The sequence below is a fragment of the Biomphalaria glabrata genome, chromosome 11 (assembly GCF_947242115.1).
Source record: "Biomphalaria glabrata chromosome 11, xgBioGlab47.1, whole genome shotgun sequence".
Classification (NCBI taxonomy): Eukaryota; Metazoa; Mollusca; class Gastropoda; family Planorbidae; genus Biomphalaria; species Biomphalaria glabrata.
In genome coordinates, this window is record NC_074721.1 from 32,741,400 (window position 1) to 32,764,472 (window position 23,073).

Here is a 23,073-nt window from a genome sequence, read left to right on the forward strand (position 1 = left end):
TTATAAAAATAAACATTCTGTTGCCTATTTACCTATGTTGCATTTTGTTTTAATAAGCGAAATAAATTTTGTATGTAAATAACTGAAACATTATTAAAAGTTTAAAAGTATGAGTTTATAGCAGTGTTTAGTGCTGTCTAATAGAGGGGGGCATTGTGCTACATTGCATGGATCTACAATTCTACATGAATAGCAATCATAGAAATTAACACAATTTAACTTTCGTTAACTATTAATTTACATAAAATATCTGAAGTAAACCTAAGGGGGATAACTCATGCAATCAATGTAAAATTAAGAACAACAGTCAAATATTAACACTAAAAATTCTTTTTTTTTTTTTTTTTTTTACTGATTTCTATTTTTAAAAAAAGGAAATGAAATAAGAGTAACATTGTTGCATCATATAACAGGACACCGCAGTCAAAAGTAGGACATCATTGACAAAAAAGATTATTTAATACAAAGAGTTCCAAACAGTTGGTTGCTTGAACAATCACAAATCCAATATTCTTTTTTAGAATAATGAAAATGTACAGGCATAATATAATGTCAAATTATACAAACCTACTCGAAGCTAAGAGTTCTGTTTATTGTAACTCATTTTCGCACTAATCACATCCAAAAATAAAAAGAAAATCAATTGCAGTCAACAGAACACAAGCATGCCTAATGAATCAAGCCTGGTTATATTGCCAATAAAATAAATATAATTTATATCTCTTTCATTATTGAGAGGCACATTAATCATCCAGCAATACATCAAGCAGTTTAATATCAATTACAGCATTTTTACAAATCTAAACAAATTTTCACCATTTAACATAATTTGATCTATTTAAAACATGCTTACAAAATCTATTAATAACTTGTAAATATCAATTTCTAAAGCAATAAGAGAAATCAATCTTTTACTTTAAATCATATTCACACATTACTAGCAGCATGAATATTCAAAAAATTCATAAAGGCATATGTGGTGATGAAAAAGAATAGTGATAGTTATACATTTTTTTTTATTACAATTGTAACTACCTATAAACTGAAAAAAAAATTTAAATTACAACTCTTTTTAATAAGAATTTATTGGTTTCTTCTTCTTCTTCTAGCCAGCTTTATTGCTGCTGAGCTGTGAGCTCTTTTGCAGACTGTGCCAAGGAAAAAAAAGTGTGCTATTTTCTTCAGTTGTTCAGCACTGCCTTACAAGGTGTTGGTTATGTTGGGCTGTAGTGGAAGTAGGGTCTGCCTAAGGTGGATTAGGGAGGGGCATTCAAAGTTTTTTTATGGGTAGCCTAGGGAGGGTGCATATGCATTAAAGTCACCAGCTATTATTGTCCTTGTGTAGAGTGGTAGTTGTAGGTCTATTTCTGCTGTTGAAGATGGTGGGCAATAGAAGTTTTTGATGGTGTACTTAGTTCCTACTCGCCAAAGAAGTGTTTCCTGCATGTCGATATTATTGATTTCAACACAGTCAAGTTTCTATCAATAGCTGAACAAACACCTTTTTATCATGGCATTTTGTCTGTCTTGAAATCAGCATCACAGACTTCCACATTACTCTATGTAGCATTTTATCTTATTACAGACGATACTTCAAAAAAGAAAATAATTATGTCCTACGCATTTCATGTGTCAATCTAGTCCTGCATGTTAATCAATAAATTAAACTCTGCTAAGTCATTGCTTTTCTAATAAGAAACATTAAAGCAGAGAAAAAAGGTTATATAAAATAGGGTGATTTTACAATGTTTTATCTGGGTCACAGTGCATGTTCCCATAAATAAAATAAAATATTTTTAAAATTCTATATAACCATTCAACAACAATAAAAAAAAAAAAAAAACTAAATACAAATGCAATAGAAGGCATGCTATAGTTAATGCTTGTCATTTACTAGCACTTAAAAGAAGAAACTCAACACTATGTGCTAAATGCTGTCAGCACAATGAAATAACAACTTTGTCATGAACACCTTGCAAAAGAAGTTCTCCATCATACTTTATGATTTTCTTCTTTTTAGCCGCTCGGAGTGTGCCAACCAGAGCCTCAAAAATATTTGCACATTTGTCATCATTAAACAAAGTTCCAAATGTCACCTCATATTTACCACCAGCTCCTGAAAAATTAACAACACAGTTGAGCCAAAAACTCAATAATTTTTTTAAGTGTATAAGGTTTTTCTTAATAATTCTATTAGTAAATAATTAATTTGAAATGACATGTTTAGTTTTGTTTAGAATTTATAAATGAATTGCACAACAAAACCCTGTAGATTTCTTCTTCCTATCACCTAATTCTAGCCACAAATGGCAAATAGAAATAATGACTTTTAGCCTTTAGAAATGTACTATTCTATAAATATTTTGTAAACAAACAAAAATACATAGCTGATCAAATTTTAGTAAATGTGATATTTCTCTCACAAACAAATTTCCATACCGATACAGACATTCACTTGTGGGATGTGTGGCATAAACCAATTGGCTCCTTATTAATGGGCTAAAATTTGAATCCCCAACTCAAGCTGAGTTATGTTTGCTAAGCCCCTAAGAACAGAACAGAACAGAAATTTTCTTCCATAATTCCCTCCCCCCAAGCATGTCAACAAAACACAAAGAGATTGATTCATAGTGCATTGAGCATGCTATAATCATGAAAGGATGCATTACATAAAAGCTTTTTTTTTAAAGTCCTACATTAATTAATGTGTTATTCTAGCCATTCAAATAGAGGTTTCAACTCTTCAAAGTAATGGCATTTCCAATAAATGTATCCTGAAGGCTACTCCAACTACTAAAAGTTATGTTATATTTCAAGATATAAATGTTGAAACTACAATTATTACCTTCTTTTCCAAGGCGCTTTATTTCTTCTACAAGCAGATGTATTTCATGTTCTACATTCATCTTAGTCAATGTTTCTGAAAAAGTCAAAAGTTCTATTTAGGATGTCTATATTTCAGTTCTTAGCTTAAAATCATTATTATCATGATTATTAAGTCTATAAATTATATATTATAATATAGAATTAGTCTAGATAAATATTTAGGTCTAGAATCTTGACTATCTAGAGATAATCATCTAGGTCTTGACTATCTAGAGAATCTAGACCAGTGGTCCTTAATGTGGTTAGAATTTGCTCCCATGAGTCCTCAACATCATTCAGGGGGTCTGTGGAAAATTTGGGGGTTCCTGAACAACATCAGGAAGTCAGTGCAAGGTTCAATATAAAATCATTATGTTGTGATCTGAGATACTGGTTAATACCTATTCTGTATTTCTAAAAATTAGATTTAGTGTTTATGCAAGATCTCAATGGACTGCATGTTTCTTAAAACATTTCTTTATACGTTGCTAATTCTGGAAAGCCATACACTATTGGGGAAGAACTTATTTTACCAGTGAGGTAATTTGTACTGTATTGCACAAACCAGTTTTCAACATTATAAAAAATACCATGGATTGAATACATGGCTCAATATGTAGAAAATTTGTTTTGTATCTTAAACAAATGAATTTTTTATACAGCTGGAAGAGTCACCAGGAAATGAAGCTTTACTTTTAGTCTATATAAGATTTGTTAAATAAGAAAATTTTTATTTGTTAAATGTTAGGAAACCAATATGAAAGGTGAAATATTATTTACCTAATAATAAAGATTTTTCAATGTAAAAGCTATAGTAAAGTAAGCAAGTAAATAAAGTACCCCCTTCAGACCTTGGGATCTATAGTGCAGATGGTGTAAAGACCCTCTGTTTCTAATGCAATGGTTAATGAAGGTGGCATGTGGCCAGCACAATGACCAACTGCCTTTACTTTCCCCAACTAATGTCAAGTACCCATCTGAATTAAGTGGACTAATGAATGTCCTAAAAATCCTGAAAATCCTATCTTCACTGAGATCTGAGCCCGAGGATACTCAGTTAGGAAGCCAAGTGCTTTACCCTTCAGCCACCACACCCCAAGTAAAAGACCCTTGACTTATTTCGATCCTACTGTCAAACCAGCAATAAAATGAAGATACTGAGACTATCTCACATACTGAAAGCAAGCTGTGATATTCATGAATGAGAGCTACTTTGCTCTACTTTGTTTGGAAAATAATGAAGACTATAATTATTTATTACTTTACTTTGGATATATAAAAGTATATGTTTTTAATGGATTTTATGCTCTCTTAGATTCAGTGTTAAAATTCCTGGAAAGCAAAGACAATGATTTGAAACATAATTTTAAAAAATGACTGAACTATATGACTGATTTATTTGCCAAATGAAATAAAACTAATTTAAAAGTAAAGGTTTCCGATTAATTTAATCAAAACTTTAAGCATTATAATTTTTACAATTTCTTGTACAAAATTGTTTTTTAATTGTATTTTTTATACTATGAATTTATGCAACTTTTCCCTTGGGGTTCCTTCTGCAAGTTCATACTATAAAAAGGGTCCATGGGTCATATTTGGAAACCACTGATCTAGACTACATATAGTATAAATCAATAATTCTATATGATAATATAGATCTAGATTTAGATTCTAGGGTAATTCAAATGACTATTTACAATTTAAGAAAAAGATCTAAAGAGATATATAATATGTAAAATCATGTTTCTATATTTTAATATTTATCTTAGAATCTAAGTAGTTCTAATGATATATATTTAAACTACTGTATACTATAAGTCAGGGGAGGCCACCCATTTCCATTTATTTCCAATTGTTTTCACTTCTAATGCAAATGCGCCACACAAACTTGTACCCATTTATGTGTTTGAAATATGATAATTTGAACATATTTGGCAGTTTTATATGCTCTGAATAATTGTTTCTATCAAAATCATAACTTATACTATGGGTTGTTTACTAAATGGACATTTCTGAATTATTTTAGCAATGTGATCATTTTCATAGATTATTTCTGAATGTACTACTATTGAGAATGAACACTGTTTGCAGTTTTAAATTATAAAAAAATATTTCCTATGCAGATAAGTTTGACTAAAATATTATTAGTTAACTTCTCTAATGAAAGCAACCGGTAGTTCTTCACCATTCAATCCTACAGTTTCGACCTCAATTTGTTTTTGATCATTTTTATAGATGAAAATGTAAGCTCAAATCCGTATTACACATGGTATTACATGTTAATCCAAATTGGCAGGCATAACTGCTGCATAGATTTTTTGAAAATTTTCTTAGTTCTGGAGCATGTTCAAATGGTAATAGCCTTTTTTGCTAAAAGTTAATAATTTCAATTGCAGATAGTAGAGAAGATCATCTCATTTTATAGTTTCAGTACTGAATTTGCTTTTAGATTTTTATAATTTAAATTCCATTTGTATATTGCTAGGCATCTTCAGAATATTTCAATTAATGTAAATGCAAGAGTATTTATGACGCAGTCTTTCGTCTTGTCTTCGTCAGCAAAATCATTACAAAGGTTAGTTCTGTTGTAATAATTTTACTTTCAATGTAGAAAGTACCATCCGATGATCCATAATATTGGCTTGATCACATTCTCAGTCACTTTAATTTGACACAAAACTCTATCTGAGAGATGCACAGTTTTAATAATTTAACTTTATTATGAATTTAGTGATATATAATAGATCTATCATCTAGTATTTCTTCTTCTTCATCGTTCTCATTGTTATGTTGGAGTGTTCATATGACTAGACCAATACATGAGATGAACTGCGCAGTGGTTTCCAAATCATCTAGTATAATACCATCAATTCTTTTTTAAAAATTAAATAATATAATTTAATAATAATATACTTGTATAGGCCTACTAGAGACTATAGAGATAGTAGAGTAGAGTTACTCAGTTGAGATGGAGTAGAGACTAGCGATCAAGATCTAGATTATTCTAGATCAAGAATCTAGATTCTGTCTAGATCTATAATTTATTATGATAATCAAGCATTACACATTGATGTAGTCACTTTGACTAGATCTAGTCTAATTTAGTTACTCGTAGTGACGGTGTGTAGTCCGAAGTCGGACTCGTAGTTCATTATGATCATTACATAGCATCATTTACTTGATTTACTGATCATCATTATTTTTATCTAGATCTAGATATATCATATAATAATAAGTTAATATAACTTTAACTGATAGATCTATTAGTAATACTAGACTATTAGATAGATCTAGTTTGTGTTGTTGTACCAGATATTTGTTTTGCAGACTAGATATCTAGATTTTAGAAAATCTGAATTCTGATATTCTAGACTCTAGATCTAGATCTAGAGGAGTAGAGGCAGATTCGAGGGTCGGCCCTAAACTCTAGATTAGTTCACAGGCCTAGATATATATCAGATCAGATCTAGAATATATTTAAATATATATATATAGGTCTGTGAGATACATTATTAGTCTCCGAAAAAAGAAAAAGTCTGAAAAGGAGAGAGTCAACCATCAGTCAACATTTTAAGCACTAAGCTATATAATAGATTTTCATTTGTTTGTTTTACATGTTTCGGATGTTCCTTTGAGTTGAAGATAGTTTACTTCCTAGTCCAAACCTCCCTCAGGACGACGGGGAATATGGGAGCGGGCAGGGTTTGAACCCGGGATCATCGATAAATCCTAACGACAGTCCAGCGCGCAAACCGCACGACCCGCCAGAGCCATCCATTTAGTTGGCCTCCGTCAGTCTAACAACTATCAATAAGCACTTTTTCATATTTGTTTCTTGGGTGTAGCCAGGAGTTCCCCCTATATATACATATATATATATATATATATATATATATATATATATATATATATATATATATATATATATACACGCCCATAATGTGACTATAATAGCTCTTCTTGCGTGCACTACAGCTACATCATTCACGAATAACATATGCTATCTTTTACGAGGATGGTTCTGATTTTCGATTTGGCCCTCAGTCTGCGTAATATTCAGAAATATGCCATGGAGATAGATGCATTCAGTGGATTTGTCAAAAGCTTGGAGAATTAACGGTGAAAAGAATATCCCGAAGAGGGTTGGGGCAACAACACATCCTTGTTTAACTCTTCTGTTTATGCTTAAACTTTTGGAGCAGGCACAACATTGAACTGTACAATATTAATATATCATATTTAGGTGGAAGGAGATTAGGAGACACTTACATTTATTACTATTATCTGTAAATTTTAAAGAGGCCATCTCTGCCCCTTTGTTCTTTGCACTTTCCCTGTAGCTGATGGATGGAAAAGTGTGGATCTCCCTGAGACCAAGCGTACTTGATTCTAGATTGAATCGATCAGCGAGTTCTTGTAGCCTAGGAAGTATCATTTATCCCGTGGCTGCGTAGCTCCAGCTGTGACCTACATATTTTGCCACATCCAGAGCAAGCATAACCATTGTCCACAGGTGGTCAATTTAGATTTTCTTTTCGCCGTCGGCAGCGGATTTTCTTTTGGTCTCAAATGTGTATCCCGCGGCTTTTGTGAGTGACCTCCAGCTGTCTCGTTCTGAGGCCGCATGCACCAGGTGCTCTCTTCTATGTCAGCTAAGGCAAGTTAGCGCCTAAGCTGCTCTTTGAAACGTTTCCGTGGGGCACCTCTGTTACGTCGACCACCTTTTAGCTCACAAAAAAAAAAAAAAAGACTGCCTTTGGCATACGTTCGTCTCCCATACGGGATACGTGCCCTGCCCAGCGTAACTGTCGGATCATAAGAAGTTCCTCAAATCTATACGCAAGCATCTTTGGTGAATGCGCTCAAGTAGTCTTAGTTGATTTCTGTATAGTATCCACCTCTCAGATCCATATAGAAGGGCTGAGAGAACTACCGCAAGGTAGACATATATTTTTGTAGACAGGTGAAGCGATTTATTCCTCCAAACTCTCACCTGAAGGCGTCCAAAAGCGCTACTGACCCTTACCTGACGGTTATCAACTTCCATTGAAAGTGAGGCGTCATTTGATACTATACTACCTAGATATGTGACATGGTCTACCACGTTAAGGGGCTGTCCGTTTACGGTGATCTTTGGGGCTAGGTAGGTTTTATTGGGTCACTTCTGGAACATGACTTCTCTTTTCCCGAGGTTTATAGATAAAGAGATCAAGTTTATTGTGAGCTAGCAGAGCGCAATATTTGACATAGAGAAGCTCCGTTACGACCATTTCCTTTGTTTTTGTATGGCCTCCGAACGAAACCTGATGTGGATGCCTTCGTACAATCGCTGCCTCATTTGACCCAGCATTACGTCAAAGAAGATAGCGAATAGTGTAGGAGCAAGTACACAGCCCTGCTTCACGCTATTTTCTATTGGGAAGTGATCAGACAGGTCACCATTGTGTCTGATCTAGCCTTTTTGCCTCACGTGAAACTGCTTGAGAATGGATATAGGAACATAGGTGGGCATCCTAGCCTGGCCAAAATCCTCCACAAACCACCGCGACTGACCGTGTCGAAAGCCTTAGTGAGGTCCACAAAGGCAGCGTATAGGTTCTGTTGCATTTTTTTTTATATTTTTTCTTTTTTTGTAATTACAATACTTAGGATAGTAAGTCCCTTGAATAATGTAGTGTGTATTGCTATGGTGTCGGTGGGAAGAGGTATAGCTACGCGTAGCATTGTTGTCAGCGGTCATAGTTAACGCGTTAGGAGAGACGACTCCAGAACGTGTTTAAAATAACTTTTTATATTATTAAAGTCAACTACATTTATTTCATTTTATCTCAACTGGATTTTTGTCTCTTTTAAATTATAAGTTATATATAGTATTGTTCGAAAGTAAAAGTTATTCAGTGTATTTCAAGTTTTATTAGTTAAAATATATTACGCCTAAATTTAAGCGGTTTAGTTGTCTACCAGCAGTTTGATGCTGCAAGACAACGACTATTAACAACACATTGTAATCGTTGCTGTCGCTTCTGTCACGTACATTTCTTTTTGTACAAGGGGACGATCTTAGCATCCCGCAGGACTTGTGGCACGGCACATTGTGGGTAATTCACTGAAAGCGTTGAGGGCTGATGCAGATTCGAGACTGACCTTGTTTTTCGGAGTAGTGTTCGATGCATCTATACGTGCCTTTGTTTGCTCTTGTCTGATGATTTCCCCAGTGGTTGATTTATCAAAACAAAAAAGTTAATAATCAGTAATTGGTTAATTTATTTTTATTGATTTATGTATTGTCTACGTCAATAAATAATTGTCCAAAGTTTCAACTTGATTCCGAAAATGTGTGTGGGAGAAATAGTGTTTAAACTTTAAGAAATTAATAGATCTACTGCTTCTACTCCTCGATCCACTTCAGTGGCCGACAGTCCTTCGTTTAAATGCTTGAAGTACTTTATTAACTGTTGCATTACTTACTACATAGACTACTCACTTAGACCAGACTTCTAAATGTAGTTGATCTAGACTACGCCCATATTTCCTTTTTTTTTTTTTAAGTTATGTGTAGATCAAGTTACTTTTAGTGTGTGTGTGTGTGTTTCTGTTGTTAAGGCTTATGGCATATGGTAACGCCTATTGGAAATACAGTTTTGTGAGTGTAATAAACTTCTGAATATGAAAAAATAATTGAAAATCTAGGCTCTAAAAGCTTAGATTAATATATTTTAATCATAATAGGTTTTAGATCTAAAATCTAGTCTAGCTAGACTCTAGATATCTGGTATTGACAGGAGGTTGATTTTATGATTATTTTTTTAAAGACGATAATGGAAGAGGCATTTCCTTCTACGCATGCGCATTGAATTAAATTTACATGGCTGGCCATTTTTGAGGATTACTCTTATTCGAATAGAATGTTGACTTTGAATATGTTTCTGTTAGATCTAAACGATCTTAACAAATAATGAGATGTGTGAATCATGAGAATGAATGCAAGGAGTCCGATGCAGTCTTACTGGAGCAATTCTCTTGCCATTCGGCAAGAAATTCAACGATTTGAAAGCGTTCATCCTAGCATTTATGCCATTTATGATCTTATTGAAGCTATTCCCGATCCCCTGATTCAACAACAGATTAGGGAACACGTAGTTTGTATAGAAGGTGAGTCATGTCATATAGACGTCTAATAGACTTTAGATATCTAGATAGATCTAATCTAGATCTGGATCTAACTTTAGAATGAATTAACTCTCTTAAGACGGAGCATTTTGGCAATTCAATATAATCATCATGATGAATATTTCAATATGATTCTTCAATATCAATAAATAAAATAAATTAAAAGACAAGACGAGCACTATTCAAGACTATTGACTATTGTGACTATACTGACTATACTATAGTCATCATAAATCATAGTGATAGTATTTCCAGACTATGCCACTATGCACTTCTGACTTCATTGTCTTCTCTTGCAGAAAAAATCCTAACAAATATTTCAAATAAACTAGATATATAGAGTAAAGGATGGTTGTCGGACACCCGGGTTTCGTCTCGCATATCGGCCACCTCGATGTATTATTATTAAATCTTCTTTATTTGAATGTTTACTACCCAACTTCCGCATTAATATTGCGCATGGACTATTTGTCACACTTCCAACACGGACAGCTCCCTTTTATATTGAGAGAAAGTAATTTTATCTGGGGTCAAAGTAGACTACTGTAAAACTTAGCTTTTTTTCTCCCAAGGCCAAGGGGAAGAACGAGATAGGGTCTGGAGCTAAGACGATTTTTAAGCCCCTAGATGCATTAGCCAATTAAAACCCAGATATAATGCTTCTAAATAGACACTAGAAACAGATAAATTGTACAACCCAGACTCTCCTTTCCCACTTAAACATGTAAATAGGGGGTGGCCAACAAGTTTTACCTTTTCTGAATAAGAAAATATATCGTCATATGATGCTAGTCATCAAAGGGAAATAACTTGACACTGTAAATATGGGGAAATAAACAAATTGTTATTGTTTTTTTTTTTAAACATTTACAAGAATAATTTTGTTGTTTGTTAAAATAATATAGTACAAAATGTATGTTTAAGTTATGTATGTGTTCTTGTGTGTGTTTGTTACATGTTCACAAAAAAAAATTCGTAACATATTTATAAAAAAAAAGTTAATGTGGTGTATGCAAAACGTATAAAACCATTTTTTTTAAACCATTTAATATGCAACAAATATGTACAAATGTTATAACACTTAAGTGCACATCTGTATACAATAATAAATTGGCATCAATTGGCAGCTGAAAAAAAAAAAGTCACAATAGCAATATCAATGTAGACCTCGAGCCTGCAATTATTGATCGACCAGGTGCGCTAAATGGCCATTGTGTGAAACATCAACATTCTAAGAGATTGTCAAAATCAAAAGAGAGTATACTACATGAAGTCTCTCTCTCCTCCCCCCCCCCCCCATTTCCCTTTTTTCCACGTCTCTTAAGCATACCATTACACGCTCTAAAAAAAAAAGCAGGTGAGAGAGAGAGCATGAGACTAGCAATTATCTGACTGGTACCAAAAAGGCTAAGGTGAGACAGGCACACACTGCGCTAGTGGAGCTGTGCTACGGGGGAAAAAAAGTGCCCCGTAGGTAGACTAGAGAGAATACTCCTCCCCCCCAACAGAGGCGATTTTTTCCCCTAGCGCGACCAGCTAGGCTAGGCCCAAAGTAGTAGCTAGACGTCAGTTACAAGCCGAGAATGAAAGCGTGGGAAAAGTGATAATATGGCTTGTGTCGTTGCGCTAATGTACAGAATAATAAAATTAAGGATGAAATGTCTTAATAATAACATGTTTAATATATAGAAGACATCTATTTCCTTTGAAGTGTCCGAAAAATCTCCAAACCGGCCAACAACTTTTACAGAGACAAAAATCATGACGAAAACTTTTACGCATCAGAAAACCCAACCTACCCCTCTTCACATCAGATCCAATTTTAACTATGCGTTGTGATACATTACAAAATAGCTATTTTTATAGACAAAAGGATGACGAATTCATTGACACCATCAGTTTATTCATAGGTTAGACCATTACGGAGTTATGAATTTTGAAACTTTAAAATGGCAGGAGAATGGCTTAGCGTGTCCGACAACCATCCTTTACTCTATATATCTAATTACTCTACATACACAAACATATATAGAGGAGGTTCTTATATTTTGAACACTCCATCGAATTCTCCTTCCTTGAAAGGGTCCCTTTTGTTTGTAATTCATTTGTTTTTGTTTTTTTTTGGAGCTAAAAACTACGTTTTGGGATTGGGCATGTCCAATTTTAGATAAGTTCCGTTAATTTTGTTCCGTTTTTCCAAAGCAGATGGCAGTTTTTTAGATTCTCGGTAACCATGTATGAATGTATGTAAAGCTGTCGTTTTAACATCCCCCAGCAATTCATACCGATACAAGATCGTAGGCTGATGGGCATATCAAAATAAGCTTCCAAACATCTTTAGAAAGACATTCCAATCACATTTATTCCGTTAGCTGTAAAATAAAGTTTAAAAAGGAGTGCCCAACGAATAATAATGAATTCAGCTCATTCTCCTTCCTTGAACACAGCAAAATCGTAATAAGAAATATATTGGGATTAATAAATCTATAATTTTTTCAATAAATAAACATGACCTAGATCAAGAATATCTAGAATATATAATTTATGAATGAAAGAAAAAGTGCGGGCTGCTAATTTGAAGCCAGAGACCATGCCCACTGCGGGTGATCACTCCAGATGAGCTGGCGGTGAGGAGAGGTATACACTAAGCGTTTAGTGCCACAAACTATCAAACAGGCAGTGAAGGGAAGGGGGAGAATGTCATGAAAAGAATTATAAGCATCTATGGGACGGAGGGGGTGTTAATGTGTCACAAAACAAACATCCAAATTATGAAAACAAGAAGAGGGTCCTTGGATGGGAATTAAAAGAAAGACAGAGAGAAAATAAAAATACCCAATGTAGCCTAGTTGAAAATATCATGTTTATTAAATTATAACAATTAATTTATAGATATATAATCTATAAAAATTTATTTCTGTCTGTTTCTACACATAGATTACATAGTATAGGTTTATAAAAAAATAAACTATAAACGATATATATATAATATTATATATATATATATATATAGAATTAGAGAGAGAGAGAGAGAGAAAGTATGAGGAAGTAGACTATAAATACACATTGCAAAAGTGAATCTACTTCTTTTAATACAATCTAAAAAAAATTTAAGTAACACAGATATAATTTATTAGCAATTAAGTAGTGGTGTTCAACGACGGTGCTCACTGTCCAAGTGAGGAGAAAGCCAAAAAACTGCGTTCAATATAGGAGCATGAAGAGACCTACTTTATTTTAAAATAAAATCTTGACTATGAGTGGTAATTCAAAGGAATACAACTATTTTTATAGTCCTTAAGTTGCAAAATAAGAATTTGCTTTGTTTTTTTGTAAGTTAAACCTTCACCAAATAAAAAAATAAAATAAAAATTTGACCTAGTTCCCATAAGTCGGTGTTCAGATATAAGAATCTACTATAGATCTATTAGATATTGAAGAGAAAGGAATCAACTTTAATACAATCTTATGAGTATATGAGTTATGGAATAGATCTATTAGAGATTGAAGAGAAATGAATCAACTTTAATACAATCTTATGAGTATATGAGTTATGGAATCCATCTGAAATATTAACATTAACATATATATATCTTTAGTATATAGAGTCTAGATCTATATAATTTATTAAAATATGCAGAGTTAGCAGAGCTAATTTGCATTTAATTTATATGCACATAAATTTCCAAAAATGTTTTTTTCAAAACAAAATAAAAAGGTACTTATGAGTTTTTTAAGAAGCTTTAGTCACTTAGACCTTAGGCCTGAATAAGCCCTAATACTTGTGTTTATGGAAACAAGGCACATGGAGACCCTCAGACACTTCTTCTATCACATTATTTTACTACTTTTCACCCCACCATGTACCATGGAAACAAACACCTTCATTTTGGTCAGTCTTCTTCTTCCTCGTTCTCATTTTTATGTTGGAGCGTTCAGATGACTAGACCAGTATATATGAGATGAACTGTGCAGTGGTTTCCAAATCAGGGAGCTCTCCATATAGTTTTCTTTCTATTGGGGTGTTCTGGGGTCAGTGTCTTGTACGGGCCTCATACTCATGGTAAAGAGAACAGTTTTGAAGGACATGGTCAGCATTCTCCATATGGCCATGGGCAGATTTCACTGGTTCCAATTTTGAGCTTCTGGAACATATGTTGTTGAGTGGAAAGATTAGACGTTGATTGGCCACAGTGACAGCCACCCATTTATGACCCAGGGATATTTTTTGAGCTTTTTGTTGGTCAGAAAGTTGGCATCATATTTATTAAACTCCCTGACAAACAATTGAACTAAATTGATAGTAAAAAAGAGCATTAAATAGTCTATGGGGTGCTAATCCCTTGGTGCTCAAATTAAATAGGTCTTCTCTATCAAGCTTCTCACCCTTGCCTCTAAATCATGTTACTATGAGTTGACAATGTCAACACATACTAGATCTAGTACTAATGTAAACTTAGATTGAAAGCTTTCCACAATAATGCCCTGATTTTTATTAGGGCTATCATAGTGTAAATAAAATTAGAGTCAGTGAGTTTCATCAATATCACTGGCTGGGTGCTCACATGTTAAAATTTTCACCTGTCATAGATTGACCGCTTCGTCTTTTTCGCCAGATAGCCGCATTGTCTTAAGAAGGTTAATCTATATAGATCTCTAAGTAGAAATCTCTAGATTTAGTACACTAGAATATTTAATATATTATAATCTAAATCTAGATTAGATCTAGAGTAATTTATTTATTCTGGACATTACATGAAACTGTACAACTCACTGTTTTTGTGGTCATTACATATATTTATTTTGAGATTTAATATTAAACTATTGCGCTGCATAATGTTACCAGGATGACTTTACCTCTTCCTAGGGTTAAGCTATTATATATACTTTTTGCAGGGTGTCCGCAGCCTCCTGGAATTTAAAAAAAAACTCTTCTAGTCAGCTTTTTGCTGTTGAGCTTTCAGCTCTTTTGCAGACTGTTAGATCTAGAGTAATTTATTTATTCTGGACATTACATGAAACTGTACAACTCACTGTTTTCGTGGTCATTACATATATTTATTTTGATATTTAATTTTAAACTATTGCGCTGCATAATGTGCATGCTCATTTTCCTATGATTCTGACCCAATTTCCTTCCATTTAGCTGTCTCTCTATGTAAGAAAAAAGAATTTCAAATTTGTAAGTCAAATTTTTTCCCCTGTTACCAGGATGACTTTACCTCTTCCTAGGGTTAAGCTATATATATATATACTTTTTGCAGGGTGTCCGCAGCCTCCTGGAATGTCAAAAAAACTTCTTCTAGTCAGCTTTTTGCTGTTGAGCTTTCAGCTCTTTTGCAGACTGTGCCAAGGAAAAATAGTGTGCTGTTTTCTTCAGTTGTTCAGCACTGCCCTACAGGGTGTTGGTTATGTTGGGCTGTAGTGGTAGTAGGGTCTACCTAAGGTGGATTAGGAAGGGGCATTCAAAAAGGATATAATGGTTTATGGTTTCATAAGGGTGGGCGCAGTGTCTACAAAGGGGAAGTTGTGTTGAATTTATTTTATTGAGATGGTAATTTAACATAGGTGTGTGTCCTGTCCTTAGTTGGAAGATTGCTCTTTGTGGGGGAGGAAGATAATACTGTCCAGTTTATTAGGCATGTTCATTTCTTTGTACAAGGCTCTGTCTGTGTTTATTGTTGCCCATTGGTTGAACCACTCCTCTTTGTGGTTGTTGATTAACATTGACCTTAGGGTGAGGTAGTTAACATGTCTATCTGGTTGTTCCATAGATGATCCTGCCTTTGAAAGCTTATCTACTCTTTCATTTCCCATGATGCCAATGTGTCCAGGGATCCACTGTAATGTGATAATGATGTTTAATTTTGTCATCATCTGGTGTATTATCACTATTAGTGTTGTCAACTCTTTTGGGCTTTTTGAGGTGCTGCTGTTAAGTGCTTGAAGAGTGGATTGGGAGTCTGTAAAGACAACAATATCTGATGGTGATTGTATCCCTTCATATAATTTGTTTTCGACTGTCTGCTAAGTTATGGTAATTGCCTCAATTTCGCAATTTCGGCTTGGAAGTAAGTGTTTTTTTTGGGGGGGGGAGACCAGGAAGGCACCAAGACCAGCATTGATGGTGGCTTTAAAGGCTGATCCGTCAGTGTATATTTGGATGGCTGTTTTTGGATAGCTTTCAATTGTTTTAAGCGTGCCTACTTTGAGCTCCAGTGGATTTGATTCTTTTGTTAGAGTTTTATTTTTTAAATGTGTTTTAATAGTTGGTTGTTTGTTAAGTCCAGGAGTTATGTTTGAGAATCTGGTAATTTTTTCTCAGTTATTGGGTAGATGGTGTTTTAGGGCTAGTTCGTCAGTAAGTTGGATCAGAGTTCTTTTCTTTTTTTACTTGTTTTTCTTATTTCTCTGTGTTAGTAGTTTGTTTGGATGGTCGTCCTCCAACCTTCTGTTTCTCTCAATAGCTTCTAATGCTGCTCTGTTGCGCCTTAACTTAACTAAAAAAAAACTCAAAAGTCCTGGAAATCTCCTAGAATTTTAAAATATCTCCCTGAATGTCCTGGAATTTTGCCGATCGAGAAAAAAAAACAGCATAAAGAAAAAATTCAGCACCATTGCAGCGGATGGGCCGTAGCGTTTCCAAGTTTGTGCAGAATGTGTTAACTGCTCCTTGACAATATATATAGATCATTTCTGCAGCAACGGCAATGAATTTGAAATTAGCATATATATATCTAAGTTTGCGGAGAATGTGATAACTGCTCCATGACAATAGATCAATAAAATTTATAGAGTATTATCATAATCGGAATGATTTTTCACTGAACACGTTGATTTTCATTCAAACTACGTTTCGTATCCTTTTAGACTTAATTTTTCCTGTTTCATTTTGTGCCCTTATATTTTCATCTGGCTTGTTATGGCACGTTTAGGAATTAGTTATTTTTTTTCGGGAATAGTGGGAAGATTTTACTTAATGATGATGACATGATATAACTTTAAAAAGTAAGAATGCTCTAGGAGTCTATATAAACAAGACGCTTTTCTTATTGACGTAAAAATAAGGATTTAATAGACGGCTAGAAGTTGATGACATTCTCAGTTCCTTTCTTGATTATTCAACATTTTTGATGTTCAACACTAGCGTCGACTACCTATATTGATTGTTTCAGCCTTTTTGTCGATGTTACTGAATTAGTTTGAGGGTTACCTCCTGTTTATTTCATCTGTTGTATTCGACACAACGGAAGAGCCTTAACAGGCTACGTTATTAGATCATATTACACTTGCAATTTAATAAATAGGTCTAGTCTAGTGACCTAGATCTGTGTCCTAGATCTAGATCTAAAGCGCATCTGGAATTCGATAAGCACAAGCGAGTCTGGTAACTCAGATGGTTGCTGCATTTGTCAAAAGGGCAGCCACAGTTTCAGTGACTGTCACTTGTCCTACGCTGACAGCTAAGCCAGTAACCCAACAAATTCATAGTGACATAGTTTTATATTACTGCTAAGAAGGCAATCAACACAAAGTCTTTTGAGCACCTCAAAGGCTGTTTACCCAAATTGAAAGCTTCATCTCAATTGCAAAGGTTTTGAACCTTTTCCAAAAAAAAAATATCAATCAAATGCACTATTGTTGGTTGCCCTTTAATGCTATATGGCCCAAAACCTCTTTAGCATGTTTCAGTCGGTTTAGCAAAGACTTATAACACCAGCTGTTTTCAAAGAATGTACTTATTTGACAGACACCAAAAATCTTCTAAATTAAAACTAAAGCCAGCACCAGTGATGTTTTAAATTTCTAGATTCTATGGGAAGCAGAAAGTTTCTGCTGACAACAGGTCTCAAACTCGTTGAAAAATCTTCATTGAAGAATGCTATTCGCCAGAGTTTAAAATGGCAGAAGCCCAAATACACGCTGCAAGATTTTTATAGTCTTTAAATGATTTATTTGCAACTTTGAGCATCTTGGTTCTGCTTTGCCGTATCAGTGCAGATGACTGTGATAGTACTAAATCTGTACAATTGCACATTTCCATTTTAACCACAAGTTCTGCTGCCTCCCAGTTCTTCATAGTCACCTCTGATAGACTGAATACTTTCTTTAGCCAGCTTGTAAACACTGATGCCACGAATGTACACCATGAGTATAGCAAATAAATTTAATTATTAAACCTAAATTAATCAATTTTGACTATAGTTATGTGTACTATTTTGGTGAGAATTTTATGTCTATATATGTATTTATTTATTTAATTAAATAGAGAGTCTATGGCAAGATTTACTGATAAAACAGTAGTAGATCTACTAAATTAGAAAATAGCTACTAAATTAGAAAATAGAACACCAATGGCTATATAGTTAACAGATTAAAACAAGCAATACTTGCAATACAAAAAATACTTTAAAAAAAAAAAACAAAGAGCGTATCTAAGGAAAAGAACCTCAATATCACTGTCATATCTCAAATACTGCAAGTTTTATCTCCCTTTTCTATATAAATCAAAATGATTTAATAACCACTTATTGAATAATTTTTGGATTGATGCATGATTGCCCATGAACTATGAATACTTGTACAAAATTTCAATTTGATCCAGGAATGGAAAGAATGAGAAGAAAAAAAACATGTTCAAAATTTGTAACCGACCAATAAGATTCAAAACTACCTTAACTTCTACTAGTCATTATATTTTTATGTTCATCTTGATTTCAGCTTATTTAAATCACTTTTCTTTGATTTTTTTCCCATAAGAAAAAGCTACATAAATATAATTTAAAGTAGTTTTAGTAGTTTTAGTAAGTTTAGAATAGAATCAGCCAGGAAAACCTATGCATAGTTAGCAGAGTTTAAGTCTCTGATTAACATGCATGACTAGATCAACACAAGGATACTCCTAGGGCTTAATTATCTTCTCTTGAAGCAATGTCTGTAAATTATTAGAAGATAAAAGAAAATAGTTGACAGACGTGATGTTAGTTTTTCCATTTATATTTGACTTGGATTACTTGACATCTGTAACTATGCTTCGCTTTAATTTTTAGCTAGCTAAAAACCACAGAAAGCCTTGGAATTTATTTTGACTCGTAGTTTTTATAGGTCAAGACTAACAAGAACATAAATTTTATATTTTTCACTATTATTTCAGATTCCTTCGTCAATAGTCAAGAATGGACCTTGAGCCGATCAGTACCAGATTTGAAATTGGTAAATTCCTTTTGCATATTACATGAGTACATGCATTTGAAAAGCAAAATCTTATTTTAGTATTAAGTACAATTAATACTGATAAATTATAACTTTATGAGACTATTCAATTATTCATGTCTATATTATATTATAAACTGTTATTTGTTTTTCAAGTATTCCACATATTTCCATTTTGACTTAGGTTTGTATTTATGTTTATGCTTGTTTTACTTTAGGGGATTCTTGGAAGTGTTCAGAGTGGGAAATCTGCTTTAGTGCATCGTTATTTGACTGGTTCATACATGCAGGAAGAATCTCCCGAAGGTGTGTAAAGTGAACTTTTATATTAACACAATATCCTAAGTCATTAACTGCTGGTAATTTTTTTTTTATTTAGTGGTTAAAATTAGAGCTTTATTTTTAAATAAAGCAATAAATATTTTTTTAGGTGGACGCTTTAAAAAGGAAGTGATCATTGATGGCCAGAGCTATCTCTTATTAATCAGAGATGAAGGTGGAACTCCTGAAATGCAGGTAAAAGTCATATATATTCACAGTATGTTGCTTTATATACATAAACATATTAATTGAATTCAAATGCTTTATATCTTTATTAATGTTTTCTTTAACCCTAAAAAATATATTAGGAGGTGTGAATGCTCAAAATTTAATTTGACTCAAATCCTAGTAAACCAGTGATGCACCACAATAGTTCTGTAAATATTTCTTAGGATGTCAGGATGTTGTTTGGTGTTGTCTTACCTTTTTTTTTAACTGAATCTCTTGATATTCAGGGTTTAGAAAATTAAAAGTTCTAGAATCCTAAAATTTGCCAGAATTCTCCTAAAATTTTGTCCACTCCTAACACTTTTACCCAATATTTTAAAAAAATATAATTGTGCTTATTTCTTGCTAAACAATGTGAAAAAAAAAGCGTGTCTAGACATTCTGATCGCATGATGGGCTGGCAGGTTTCATGTCATATGCACGTCTGCACAGCCTTTAATTAATTTGTGTGCTTGATCATGACCTTTGAGTGAAGACAGCCTTGGCTCAAACCAACATTTCATTTGGCATTATATTTGTGCAGGCAGCAAAGAAATGGTTGTTTCCTCTCATTGTTAAGACTTAAGACACGCTAGATCTTAGATATAGTCTATGATTAGAACAATCACAAACCTAACATGTAGGTAACACACCTCCAGGCCCCCTCTCATCTAAAATCTTCTTTTTGTAACAGTAAGAGTGATTTCGCATATAATCGGGAAAATCTTTAAATTTTGTTGACTTAGAGCTAGTGACAGATCTATTTAGATCTTAGTTAGCTCTATTTCACATATAACTCCATGAATTTTTGTCAATTTAATGATTTAGATATACCTAATGTCTAGATTACTCTGGATTCTAGATTTATGCTAAATCTGGTGAAGATAGTTCACACATACTGTAGATTTAGTGAAAATAATTTACACACAGCCGGAAAAAGTGTGTAAAAGTTATTGGGGCCATAAAAGCCCCGCAAAATAGATACTTAAAAAAGAAACTGTGCTTAAAAAAGCGCAAATATGTTTATTCCCCCCCCCCCCCAACACGCAACACACTCACACAAAAGCCATTATTCAGTATGCAAATTTCAGCATCTTTCTCAAGCTAGTTTTGTCTTTATCTTCCTTAAGCATGAAGTCCTGCAGAGCAATACTTTTATCTTATTTACTTTTTAGTCTGTTGCCCATCATTTTGACTGAAAAAAAAAAAAATTTTCTAAGACAATTGATTAAGATTACCGTTCAGCTTTTATAAAAAATATTTTCTTTTTAAAAATAAGTTGGTGATAATTTAATGGATCTATTGTTTTTTACTGGGTATTAAAATTAAATATATTTATTTAACACTGTCTACCAATACAGTTCTTAACATACAAATAGGCCGATAGGCTCTGTTTACTCGTCTCTAAGAGTATAAAACATACCTCAAATACACACCATAGTCTCTATAAGATACACATAGAAATAAAAATGTACATTTCCACCATTGAGAATATACATCATGAAGGCATCTCTCTAAGAATGTTTCTTATAAAAAAAAAATGGAATAGAAACCATTTTTAATGTTCTTTAATAAATCTTTGAATCAAAATGTAAAAAAAAAAAAATGGATGTATGAGATTGATTTTTAGAAATGCATAGGTTTGTGTATGTTTTACATAGTATTACACACATGGTTGTGCATACACATACATATAAATATACACAAATGTGTATGTGCGTGCATGCCAGTGATCATAGATTTCCTCTTTAAGAACAACTTTTAAACTGTTGTCATGAAAAAGTGCTACTAACCCTGGATATTCTACTCTGTAGAGCTCTTGTAACATAATAATAATACTTTTTTTTGTATTAATATTACATTTTCGTGTTAGTTTATTTAAAACAGTGCTCAGGTTTCATGTCATATGCTCTAATTGTTTTCTGGAGTTTATAATATTAGTTTGTGATTTCAAGAATTCTCAATCAACCCCTGTCTCGTTGTAGTCTAGTGGTCTTTTGAGCAAGGAACAGAATCTAGAGCAAAGACAAAGATTTTGTTAGAAGAATCTAAATGTAATGGTTGTTTGTTGTTAAAATATTTATCACAATGATCAAAAATAAATTTGCTTTAAATATGTCACTTTATCAACCAATTCTAAGTAAAAACTACATGAATTGGAAAATAAACAACTTTTAAATGCAATGTCTTTGATGAGAACTTAAATCAGGTTAAAAAAAATTTCTTCCTCATTGTCATTGTGGAGCATTCAGATGACTAGACCAATAGATGAGATGAGCTGTGCAGTTGTTTTCAAATCAGGCCAGTGTCTTGTTCAGGCAAAAAATTAGATGTTGGTCATGTCTTGTTAATAATTGTGATTGATACTTTTAAAAAAAATCGATGACTGAAAAAAACAAACTTGCATGAGTTTTAGCTGAACTAATGGGTATTGGGCTTCACTTGGCTTTATTGAAATCTGAATTTACTTAACTAGTCCAAGCCATTGCTTTTGTTTAATATGAAGTCTACAGCTTTTGTAATGGACTGATTTTAAATTGTGTTTGACTAGAACAATCAAAGCAGATTCTGATGTTTTCCTCAGTTCACTCATTGGGTGGATGCAGTCATCTTTGTGTTTAGCTTAGAAAATGAGATGAGTTTTCAAGCTGTCCACAGTCATTATGCTAAAATGAGGCAGTATAGGGACACTAAAGAGATCCCTCTCATACTTGTAGGAACTCAAGGTACGTTTTGAAAATATTATGTCTAATAACTTTTACCTATAACCGGTGCTTTATTCTCAATGTTATAAGAAATCCTTGTACACACTCTTTAGATACCTAAAATAATATATCATACTAGTCGATCCAGGGCATAGCATACGCCGTTATTTTGCAGAGCTGGCCTTAGGCCAATGCAACCGCAGTGGGCCCCGCACTTTCAAAGGACCCTCGCTAATTCTATGTGTAAATTATTAACTTAAACCATTTTATAACTTATAACAGTCCATCCGTCTGACTTGCAAAAATAAAAGAGTGATCTTTCCATTGCGTGGTGTCCAAGCTCTTGAGCCATGAAGAGAATTATATATATAGATAGCAAAAATAATGAGCATTGTAAAATCTAAATAGTAAAAAAGAAAGATTTGAGTCTTAAACATTTATCTCGCAAGCTAGATTCTGTGGCCAATAAGTTATATAGATACAGATCACTATCTCAGTTTATACTTTTGTGTTCTAATAAAAGGTGGTAGCTGAGTAGTAAAGAACTTGACTTTCAAACCAAGGGGGTTTCAGCCTGGGATTTTGAATTTTG

General features: G+C 33.4%; 2 protein-coding genes across 3 annotated transcripts in view; one reads left to right on the forward strand and one right to left on the reverse strand.

Annotated features, from left to right (window-relative positions):
- Window positions 1-327: 327 nt before the first annotated feature.
- On the reverse strand, window positions 328-6,336 carry LOC106073617 (costars family protein ABRACL-like). Its single transcript, XM_056004501.1, has 3 exons — window positions 6,175-6,336; window positions 2,846-2,920; window positions 328-2,116 (listed from the first exon to the last, which is right to left on the reverse strand). The coding sequence occupies exons 2-3, from the start codon at window positions 2,904-2,906 to the stop codon at window positions 1,938-1,940; spliced, it is 240 nt and encodes a 79-aa protein (XP_055860476.1). The 5' UTR covers window positions 2,907-2,920; window positions 6,175-6,336; the 3' UTR covers window positions 328-1,937.
- A 3,126-nt stretch (window positions 6,337-9,462) lies between these two features.
- The window catches only part of LOC106055050 (arf-GAP with GTPase, ANK repeat and PH domain-containing protein 1-like), a 42,387-nt gene continuing 28,776 nt past the window's right edge, over window positions 9,463-23,073 (forward strand). The window contains exons 1-5 of one of the 2 annotated variants that reach the window (XM_056004492.1): window positions 9,463-10,017; window positions 19,190-19,248; window positions 19,467-19,554; window positions 19,679-19,764; window positions 22,361-22,502. In XM_056004492.1, coding sequence (XP_055860467.1) covers window positions 9,837-10,017; window positions 19,190-19,248; window positions 19,467-19,554; window positions 19,679-19,764; window positions 22,361-22,502 — 556 coding nt within the window. In that variant the 5' untranslated portion in view covers window positions 9,463-9,836. The remainder of the gene's footprint in view (window positions 10,018-19,189; window positions 19,249-19,466; window positions 19,555-19,678; window positions 19,765-22,360; window positions 22,503-23,073) is intronic. The other variant, XM_056004493.1, reaches the window with a different exon arrangement.